General features: G+C 38.6%; 2 protein-coding genes across 2 annotated transcripts; both read left to right on the forward strand.

The window, feature by feature from the left end:
- LOC109728814 (phytosulfokine receptor 1-like) lies at positions 954 to 3532 on the forward strand. Its single transcript, XM_020259348.1, has one exon. The coding sequence runs from the start codon at positions 1166 to 1168 to the stop codon at positions 3377 to 3379; it is 2214 nt and encodes a 737-aa protein (XP_020114937.1). The 5' UTR covers positions 954 to 1165; the 3' UTR covers positions 3380 to 3532.
- Positions 7181 to 9430, forward strand: LOC109728663 (leucine-rich repeat receptor protein kinase EMS1-like). Its single transcript, XM_020259133.1, has one exon. It carries the CDS (start codon positions 7379 to 7381, stop codon positions 9428 to 9430), a length of 2052 nt encoding a protein of 683 aa, XP_020114722.1. The 5' UTR covers positions 7181 to 7378.

The raw sequence follows: 11857 nt of genomic DNA on the forward strand, positions 1-11857 counted from the left end.
TATATATATATATATATAATTTATTCGGGTTTGGATTCCGATAATATTTCGGATATCCATACCTATTGAGATCCCTACTCCTTATTCCCACTTTTCAATATACAAAAAATATGTAACAAAAAATACGTACTAAACACGGTGAACACGGTGAATGGTTCACCGTGTTCAACTTAACACACGGGCTCAGCCCTGCCCGCGTGGCCCTGACACGGCGACTGCGTGGCAGACCCAGGGTCATTTTTGCAAATTAAATTTTGACAGAGTTATTTTTAAAATAAAAATTTGTAAGGGTTCTAAATGCAAAAAAAGTCCTTATAAAAATTTATGGCTAATTAATTTTTTTAACCGAAAATAAATAAATAAATAAATAAATAAATAAAAGCGGAAACGAAGCAAGCAGCAGAACACACACACAAAAGAAAAAAAAAAAAAAAAAAAACAAAAAGTCCAATCCTAACATTCCCATCTCCTCTCTCTCTCTCTCTCTCTCTCCCCTCGNAATTTATTCGGGTTTGGATTCGGATAATATTTCGGATATCCATACCTATTGAGATCCCTACTCCTTATTCCACTTTTCAATATACAAAAAATACGTAACAAAAAATACGTACTAAACACGGTGAATGGTTCACCGTGTTCAGCTTAACACACGGGCTCAGCCCTGCCTGCGTGGCCCTGACGTGGCGCCTGCGTGGCAGACCCAGGGCCATTTTTGCAAATTAAATTTTAACAGGGTTATTTTTAAAATAAAAATTTGTAAGGGGTCTAAATGCAAAAAAAAACTCTTGTAAAAATTTATGGCTAATTAATTTTTTTAACCGAAAATAAATAAATAAATAAATAAATAAAAGCGGAAACGAAGCAAGCAGCAGAACACACACACAAAAGAAAAAAGAAAAAAAAAAAAACAAAAAGTCCAATCCTAACATTCCCATCTCCTCTCTCTCTCTCTCTCTCTCTCTCTCTCTCTCTCTCTCCTCGCCATTCCTGTATAAAGAATATAAGCTCTTCTCCTTCACTACCACCGCCTCTTCTTCCTGTTCTTCCCAAACCACTTGGAGCAAGCCCAAAATCTCAGCTGGGTTTTGCTAATCCTCGATGCTCGCCCATAAAAGAGCCTCCTTTATCCACTTCACCCTCTCTCCTCGTCTGGGTACTCGTTGAAATGGGAAACAGGGGACTCCCCTGCTTCTGCTCCCTCCTCCTCTTGCTCCGCTTTGCTCCCCTTAGCTGTTCCCAGAGCCAACAAAGCTGCGACTCGAGCGATTTGAATGCGCTCCGCGGCGTTGTGGAGGGGCTCCAATCGAGTGATCTTGGGTGGAGCTTTAATGGGTCGTCCTCTTCAGATTGCTGTACTTGGGTTGGAATATCCTGTGATTTGGGGTCTGCTCTGGTGAAGAGGGTGATTGGTTTGGATCTCTCCAATAAGAGTTTAAAAGGCTCCGTCTCTTCTTCTCTGGGTGATTTAGACCAATTGAAGCAGCTCAATCTCTCCAACAATTCCCTTAATGGATCAATTCCTGTGGAGCTATTCCATCTGCCTCTTTTAGAGCTCCTTGATCTTAGTATGAACATGTTATCTGGACTTATCCCTGCGGAATCGAACCTCCCGTCGATTCGACTATTCAACATTTCCGCCAATTCGTTCAGGGGCACGCACCCGATCTTCGCCGGATCGAGCAATCTATCAGTCTACGACGTCAGCTCGAACAGCTTCTCGGGCCCCGTCGATACAGGTATCTGCAACTCCTCTGATTCCATTCAAGTGCTTCGGTTCTCGGCGAACATGCTCTCCGGCGAGTTCCCCGTCGGCTTCGGGAACTGCAGTTCCCTTTCCGAGCTCTCGCTCGATGCAAACGGCCTCACCGGAACTTTGCCCGATGATCTCTTTACACTGTCCTCGTTAACCAAACTAAACCTCCAGGGGAATTCACTATCTGGTACCGTGAGCAACAAAATAAGAAACCTTTCCAACCTTGTTCGTATAGATACTTCCTCTAATAATTTTTCCGGGGTGATCCCAAATGTATTTGATAGCTTACATAAGCTAGAGTTCTTCGATGCTTCATCCAATGAACTCACCGGGGGTTTGCCCCCTTCTTTGTCTAATTGTTCGACACTCATTACTATTAGGTTGAACAATAACTCTCTTACGGGAAATATCGATCTTAACTTTACGGCCTTGCCAAGGTTAAAGCATCTCAGCCTAGGAATGAATTTCTTTTCCGGTCGTATCCCTTCTGATCTTCCCAATTGCTTGCGGATGCAGAGCTTAAATCTTGGTGGGAACAATCTCGTAGGCGAGATACCCTCTAGCTTCAGAAACTTCACCTCTCTAGCCATGCTCGGGCTCTACGTAAACAACTTCTCCAACTTATTCTCGGCATTGCAAATCCTGCAGAGCTTGCCCAATCTTACATACGTTTTGCTTGATGAGAACTTCCGCGACGGTGAGTTAATGCCGTCGGAAGGGATTCAAGGATTTGCTAACACGGAATTCCTCTCCATTTCGGATTGTAGCCTTTCCGGTTCTATCCCGCCATGGCTGGCCAATTTGACCAAATTGAAGTCCTTGGACATTTCCTCCAACTATTTATCCAGGAGGATTCCTTCATGGTTGGGGAATCTTGATTCTCTCTTTTACCTGGACTTCTCTAGTAATTTGCTCACCGGAGAAATTCCTACTAGCTTAACGCGTTTGAGGAGCCTTATGTACGGTAACTCATCACAGGATATTGTCCTAATGTTCGAGAGAAATTCAAGTGGTAAGTTTCTACAATACAGTAGCCTACGACCGTCGATAATTTTGAGCAATAATAAGCTTGTCGGGTCGATCTTGCCCGGGTTTAATACTCTTGTGAACCTCCATGTGCTGGATTTGAGTTTCAACGATATATCGGGAACTATACCCGATTTGTCGGGCATGTCAAACTTAGAGAGCTTGGATTTATCACACAATCATCTCACCGGTGCCATACCGCCGTCTTTGAGTAGATTGCATTTCCTTTCCAACTTCAGCGTGGCCTATAACAATCTATCTGGGCAAATTCCAACGGGGGGTCAATTTGATACACTTAATGATCCGTCAATTTATATGGACAATTATTATCTTTGCGGACCTCCAACTGTAAATAACTGCTCTAAAGAAGAGCCAAACCCTTATACTGACGGAGAAGGCAACAATGAAACGAAGACAACTTGGTCATACTTTGGAACAGGGTTAGGATTTGCCATTGGATTCTGGAGCGTATGCGGTATTCTAATATTTAAGGAGTCTTGGAGTAATACTTTTTTTGAGATGATTGATAAGTTATTCTACAAAATATATATAATAATAATAGTAAGGATGAGAAGGTTGAATGGAGAAATATGCGGATGAAAACCAATTTGTCAAGCTCTTATCTTTCCATTTAAGAAATTTGCCCTCTTGTATAGTGTTTCTTATTTTCATGTTGCACGGGATTTGTTATTGTAAAGATAAAAATGTGTAAAACTTTTCTGTATTAAGAGCCATTTTGATTTCACTATTCAATCTATTAAAAGTTTGATTTTGTTATCAAAACTTTCAATTTATTTGATTGTAGTCGGTTAATGATATATTAACTTCAAAATTTAAGATAAACTTAAAATAATCCCATGTAGTTAGCTCATTGTACTTTACTATTCTATAGTTTTAAGCTTTATTTCATTGTAACAATTGCAGTTAACAAGGTATAAGCCATATGGTGCATCTGGTATACGTAATATTTTTCATTTTTCATTGTTGACCTTATAATCCTTAGCCTCTTCCATTGGAGGGAGTCTGCAAAACTCTCAGGTCTAGAGAGACCTTTAAATTATTAGGATCAATGAAAACCAATGACTTAAGAATCAGAGCGAGACGGCCGGTTCGACCGTCTGATCGTAATTCAGTCTATAAAATGATTCGGTTTAATCTTTTAAGCTGGATAAATCAAATTCGGTGGTTCAATCATTGAAGTGGTGAATTAGTCCGTCTTTAATTGAACCGATCTTTCTTGTAATCAAGTCATAAGATCTGACGGCTTAAAATCATTTTCGTTGATTTTATTTTCTATTAGTAAAATTAGTCTTATAAAAAGCAAAATTTAAAAATTATACTTACTTAAATTGATCTAGAAATCAATATTTTTTAATTAAGTATGATATTAGAATAATATATATAGAGAGAAAGCACTAGAGCAGGGCTATGTGCTATAGGAGCACAACAGTTCGTGTACTCTTAAATTTCTAACCATTTATCAATTTTGATGGATGGTTAGAATGTGACAGAGAAGATAAATTGGAAAGAAATTAGATATCTCAATTTTTTTTCTCCTTAAATTTCTCTCAAAATTTTTTTTTCTCTCTCACCCTAACCACTTATTAAAATTGATAGATGGTTAGAAACTTAGCAGCATACGGGTTGTTGTACTCCTAATAGCACAGTAACCCTACTCTCTCTCTCTATATATAAAGAGAGAGAGAGAGCAGGGTTGCTATGCTCTTAGGAGCACGGAGGCTTTCATGCTTCTAAGCCGTTTTCGAGAATGAAAATTTTGAATCGACAATTAGTCTTGATCTATCGTATTTGAAGTTTTTAAAAAATAATTTTTACTATTTTTCGATATCATTTACTTAACGTTCGAAAGACTTTAAAATCAATGGATGGAAATAAAAATCTCACAAAAAAGTGGTGATATAACACTAAAATTTTCGATCAGAGATATTGATCTTGTTGTAGAGAGTATAATAATTTTTTTTTTCAAAATTTCATCTGATTTGGATACTTTTACACCGTTAAACTTGAAAACTGCAGACATCAAGCATTAAAAATTATAAAATTTGAAACCCTTTGATCGCTAGGTAAATGATATCGAAAAATAGCAAAAGTTATTTTCTAGAAACTTCAAATACGATAGATCAAGTCTAACGGAACCGATCGTCGATTCGAAAATTCCATCATCGAAAATGGCTCAGGAGTACGGAGGCCTTCGTGCTACTGAAAGCATAGTAACCCTACTCTCTCTCTCTCTCTCTCTTTCTCTTTGTATATATATATATAGTGTGTGTGGAGCTACCATACTTTTGGTACTTTCGAAAGTACAAAGGAGCTGGTATTCCAATTTTTTAGCCTTTGAATCAAGGATCCTAGAGTTGGGATGATAGTTGTTTTTTTTAGGATTGAGTGATCCTTCTAAAATTGAATGGTCCCCCTAAGATAATAATATTAATCCAAAGATCAAAAATGGTCGAAGGGATTGATCAAGGGCCAAAAAGTTGAAAAAATATAGAGAAAAAAATTTAAAATTTTTATTCAATAACAATTTAAAATATTTATTCAATAAGAATTTAAAATTTTTATTACAGTGCATTATTCAATAAGAATTTAAAATTTTTATTAGAGAAAAAAATGCTGCAATATTTGAAAAAAAATACTGCGCTATTTGATAGAATATTGATAGATTTTAGAGTATATTACACAATTTAAACCATTGATTATATTATATTTATTTTTTATTTTTGTGTTAGGTGAGTATTCTAGCGAGAAAAAGTGCATACAATTATAACTTATTAGTTATCCTTTTGAAGACAGATAATATCTATTTACTGTTAGATTCTGTAGAGATTTTAAAACTTTAAGTTGTACAACGTCATTTTCAAATTATGTGACATATACTGAAATTAGGGAACATACTCTTTAATATTTAAAAAAGATGTGGCCTGATTTTACAAAAACCGGAGAGAGAATAATCGCATTTTGCTCACTTTTTAAAAAAATCAGTCTTAATCTACAAATTTGAAAAATATGGCCCGACTTTACAGAAACGCAAAAACTGATAGATCTTTTATGCAAAAAAATCTGTTTCCATATAATAAAACTAAATATGATAATTAAATATTTACGATATCATCCTAAAATCGTTGGTACATCAGTGGTTAACCCACTATTTGAGCCAGTGACTTTTGACTCAATAACATTTCAGAATTATTATTTGACCCGATTTCTCAAATATAAAGGAAAACTAACCTTTTCCTCATTTACGCTTCACGTACCCACCACTTCATTAGTTCTCCCAAAATTTCGTCCCTCTCTGTATTTTTTGGGCACTTTTGGGGAATTTTTGGGCTAGGTCAGATATATAGGCTTAGTTATCAATAGTCAAGGTTTCGTATATGAATATTTAGTCAATATTTTCTATGTAGAAAATTTAGTTTGAATTTTCCAATTTGTCTAAACTAGTTGCGACCCATTGAACGAATAATTAATTTTCCACACATATGACATATCCCAAAAATTCAAACTTAGTAATTAATTTTAAGTTCCTGAAGTTCAAGGTCAATTTAGAAAAAAAAAATTATTAGGCCGGACCAGATCGGGTTATGCAAGGATTATCTCGACTTGACCGGGACCAACTAAAAAAATTGAAGACTCAAGCCTAGCTTGGTCTTTCGCTGCTCTTATTATTAGTTATTTTGATCTGGTTCAGCCCAGCTTTAACCGATCAGATATGTAAAGAATAGGGCCTAGTGGGTCGAATCTGATTTTTATTTTCCTTTTTCATATGATTTGTTTGCATTAAATACTCTTTGTTAGTCGCATATAGATAGTCCTTGGTCTATTGTTTTTGAGCCTTGATTGTCAAGAAATTATTACTGCACTTAGCGTATAGCATGCGGCACTACTAAAACTCAATCATAGATTGCTTTCAAATCAAAGTCAAATTATTTAACGTATTCTACAAAATTACAAGCGTCAAATATAAGAATTCAGAAGTTATTAAATACCTATTTCTTCTGGATCAAATAACAAAATCCCTTCGCACATTGTCAAATTTTGGACTGCTAGCTTTCCACCAAGATGACAAAATTTCAAAATTCATGAATTTCTAAGTCCAATCGTTTTAAATGTTGTACGTTAAATCTACCGGATTAGTTTTGAATTTTAAGAAAAGTGTATTAGTTACAGCTAACATTAATGCATAGACCCTTACATACGCTGTATTCGTTTTCCTCCGAATGGGTCCAACTAGTTGGTTCTCTCGCTAAAACTCTCTAGAGTCTAGAGAGAGATCATTACATTAATGCTTCTCATACCCACAAATTCACCCAAAATTTCATCTTATATATATTTCTTGGGTCTTTTGGGGTAATGTTCCAAGCTTTTTTTTTTTTTTTTTAATTTTGTTGTAGAAATAGTTAATTAGATGTACATGTAAAGGACTGTACAGAGAGAGAGAGATGCACGAAGTGAAGGGATGTAGTAGTAAACCGTAGCACCAATAAATACACGTATATGTTGCACATGGATCTATATAATGTAGCCATTGCCATTGTGTAGAGCTGTAAAATATACTGGTCACGATCGAGGACCACAACCATGCAGTACCGTTTGTTACTTCTTCTCATAGTATGGCTTTTGGGCCATCACGGTATCCTAACAAGTGGGTGCTTCGAGATCGAAAGGGAGGCACTCCTTACCTTCAAAGCCGGTATTATTGATACGAGGAATCGCTTGTCTTCATGGGCCGGTCCAGATTGTTGTAGTTGGCAGGGAGTGGTCTGCGACAGCAACACTAGCCATGTTGTGAAGCTTAACCTTCAAAACAAGTATTCATCCGATTATTCCCTGCGCGGTGAGATCAATCCATCTTTACTTGTTTTAACTCAGTTAAGTCGCCTTGATCTTAGTGGGAATGACTTTGGTGGAATCTCTATCCCAAAATTTATCGGTTCGTTAAAAAGCTTGATGCATCTTGATCTCTCTAGTTCTAATTTCAGCGGTGAGATGCCTGTGCAACTTGGCAACCTATCTAATCTTCGCTATCTTGACCTCTCTTATTCATACTTCATATGTATAATACCTCCTCAGTTTAGTAACCTGTCTCGCCTGCATACTCTTCGTTTGGAATATCCTTTTGCTTTCAGTGGCACTTGTGTTGATAACCTTTCATGGCTCCCTCATTTGTTTTTTATGAGGGTTCTTCATTTAGATGGAGTGGACCTATCGAATACTACGGATTGGTTAGAAATAGTAAATACATTGCATTTTCTAACAGAATTGTCTTTGCCGGGATGTCATCTTACTAACATTCCAACATCTCTTTCTTATCTCAATTTTACATCCCTGAAATTTCTTGATATTAGTGATAATGGTCCCTTCAATACCACCCTACCAACTTGGCTGTGGAATCTTACCAAGCTTTCCTATCTTAATCTCGGAAATTCTGGATTTCACGGAAAGATCCCACACTCCCTTGGAAACTTAATTTCTTTGAACACCCTATATTTAGAATCTAATAATTTTGAAGGTAAAATACCTACATCAATTCAAAATTTGTGCAATTTAGTAAGTATAGACTTGAGTTCTGTTGGCATCGGCGGAGATATTGCAGAGTTGGTAGGGCCGTCGCATTGCCCATGGAAGAATATGGAGACACTAATGTTAGGAAATAACAGGCTTCACGGGAGTTTATTTGGATGGCTAGAGGAGATGAAGAATCTAAGTTCTCTTGATCTTGGCAATAATTCACTCGTAGGGCCTATTCCTCCTGGAATTGGGAGACACTCAAATTTGCAACGGTTAGACCTCTCTTATAATTCCTTGCAAGGTCTCATATCTGAAGCTCATTTTGCCAATCTATCAAAGTTGGACGAGTTGACCTTAAGCTCAAATTCTTTGATCATTGATGTGGATCAAAATTGGATTCCTCCATTTCAACTTTCATATCTTGCTTTAGATTCTTGTCAATTTTTGCATCCTCAATTTCCAGCATGGCTTCGATGGCAAAAGCAAATTGACTTTGTAAGTCTGTCCAACACAGGGATCAGAGACACTTTGCCTGAATGGTTTTGGAATTTACCATATCAATACTTAGATCTCTCTCGTAATCAGATTAGAGGCAAGTTGCCCATGTCCTTGAAGTTTACAAGCCTAGACACTCTTATTTTGACGTCTAACAGATTTGAAGGCCCAATTCCATCTTTGCCAAACACGCTTGTAACATTAGATCTCTCAGAAAATTCTATATCAGGACCCCTCCTCTCACCAATCTCGAATATGCTGCAATTAAGTTATTTGTCACTATCAAGCAATCAGATTAACGGCAGTATCCCATCTTACATATGTGAACTAATATATCTAGAAGTTCTGGATCTATCAAACAACTCTTTATCAGGAGAACTCCCTCAATGCTGGAATAATTCATACCTTTTAATCTTGGATTTGTCGAACAACAATCTTGCTGGTAAAATTCCTTCTTCAATTGATTCACTGAGCTCACTCACATCTTTGCACCTCAACAATAACAACTTCTATGGAGAACTTCCTTTGGAATTGCAACATTGCAATAGTTTAGTGCTTCTTGACCTTAGTAACAATAAATTCACGGGGGAAATTATTAGCGGTGTTCGTGCCGTGTCCGTATCCTAATTTTTTGAAATTAAGTTGCCGAATCGCGGTGTCCGAGTTGTGTCTCGTGTCCCGTGTCAGTGTCCGTGACACCTAGCTTTAAAATCAAAATCTGATTATTTAATACATTCTACAAAATTAAAAGAGTGGTATATATATATATATAGGAATTCAAATGTTATTAGCTAGATTCATGTTTCTTCTAGATCAAATAACAAAATCCCTGCACTGTCGAATCTTGGACTACTTTCCCCCAATATGACAAAATTTTAAAATTCATAAATTTTTACGTACAAATGTTTTAGATATTGTACATTACATCTATCAAATTAGTTTTTGAATTTTAAAACAAGTGCATCTATTACAGCTAATAATGCGTAAACATTAATCCTCGCATCATTGACTTGGGGTCTTTAATTAGCCTCTTCTATACGCTGTGTTCACTATTCCTCCTAATGGGTCCCAACTATATATATATATATATATAGTTGTTGGTTCTCTCTTTGCTAAAACTCTCTACTAGAGAGTAGAGACTAGCTAGGGAGAGACCCTTGCATTTTTAGGATCATTGAAAATTTCTCGTCTCCTCGTCAATGCTTCTCGTCACCACAAGTTCACCCAAAATTTCATCTATATATGTATATTTCTTGGACCTTAACAAGGGACAAAAACCTTCACACGACACTAGTTGGACAAAAAATTAAAAACGAAAGTAATTATATTACAAAAAAAAAATAATAACTTCCTCAAAAGCATAATTTTACTATGTGTAATAAATACTAGGCCAATTTGCATAAAAAATCCACTTATTTTGGGCTTTTGCAAAACCGGGCCATCTTTTTCGTTTTTGCAAATTTGGTCCGTTTTTTCAGCAAACTGACCAAAATACCCTTATTACTTTTTCTCCTCTTTCATCTTTCTCTCTCCTCTTCGTTCTCTCGTTCTTTTTTTTTTTTTCGCCGAAAAAAAAAAGCGACGGCCGGAGCACCGCCAGGCGGGCTCTTCTTCTTCTTCTTCTTCTTCCTGCAGGAGCAATTTTTTTTTCTCTTTTTCTTTTTCTTCTTCTTCTTCCTCCTGCTGGAGCTTTTTTTTTTTTTCCCTCTTCTTCTTCTTCTTCTTTTTCTTCCTGTAAGAGCACGGGGCGCGCACGGCGACTTCCGGCCTCGCCACGGAGCCCGACCGCTCGACCCCGACGCCCCGCTCAAGCCGGGGAAGCTCTACTTCCTCGTCGACCTCCCCCGCGCCGACCTCGAGCCCGACCACCGCCGCGAGGGCGCAACCGGCGCCGGCGCCGGCGCCGCGCGTTCCTACTAGTTGCCCGAGGAAGGCCGCGCGTCGGACTACGAGCCCGACCGCTCGACCCCGACGCCCCGCTCAAGCCGGGGAAGCTCTACTTCCTCCCCCGCGCCGACCCCGAGCCCGACCACCGCCGCGCGATTTCACCATTACACCATTAATGGTGTAATGGTGCACCATTACACCATTAATGGTGTAATGGTGAAATCGCGCGGCGGTGGTCGGGCTCGGGGTCGGCGCGGGGGAGGAAGTAGAGCTTCCCCGGCTTGAGCAGGGCGTCGGGGTCGAGCGGTCGGGCTCGTAGTCCGACGCGCGGCCTTCCTCGGGCAACTAGTAGGAACGCGCGGCGCCGGCGCCGGCGCCGGTTGCGCCCTCGCGGCGGTGGTCGGGCTCGAGGTCGGCGCGGGGGAGGTCGACGAGGAAGTAGAGCTTCCCCGGCTTGAGCGGGGCGTCGGGGTCGAGCGGTCGGGCTCCGTGGCGAGGCCGGAAGTCGCCGTGCGCGCCCCGTGCTCTTACAGGAAGAAAAAGAAGAAGAAGAAGAAGAAGAGGAAGAAGAAGAAGAAGGAAAAAAAAAAAGCTCCAGCAGTAGGAAAAAGAAGAAGAAAAAGAAAAAGAGAAAAAAAATTGCTCATGCAGGAAGAAGAAGAAGAAGAGCCCGCCTAGCGGTGCTCCGGCCTTCGCTTTTTTTTTTCGGCGGAAAAAAAAAAAGAACGAGAGAACGAAGAGAGGAGAGAGAAAGAGGAAAGAGAAAAAGTAATAAGGGTATTTTGGTCAGTTTGCTGAAAAAGCGGACCGAATTTGCAAAAACGAAAAAGGTGGCCCGATTTTGCAAAAGCCTAAAATAAGTGGATTTTTTATGCAAATTGGCCTAAATACTATGGCAATTATAACCGACCATTCATAGCGATCAACTCATTTTCACCTAACTATCATGTAGATACATTTTTTTATCTCAGACAGCGATCCTAGCTTGTGCATTTATGTTAATTTGCATCATCATTCTCAGGTGATCAACTAAAATTATCGCTTTTTCCCGCCACAATTTGAAGCCTTTTTCGTTTAGATGCTGAAAAAGTAATTTTCACTGAATTAATTTTGATTTATAATTATTAATTCTTAGTTTTAATTATTAGTTGTTTCAACCCGTTTCGG

The sequence above is a fragment of the Ananas comosus genome, linkage group 24 (genome assembly GCF_001540865.1).
Source record: "Ananas comosus cultivar F153 linkage group 24, ASM154086v1, whole genome shotgun sequence".
In the NCBI taxonomy this organism is placed as follows: domain Eukaryota; kingdom Viridiplantae; phylum Streptophyta; class Magnoliopsida; order Poales; family Bromeliaceae; genus Ananas; species Ananas comosus.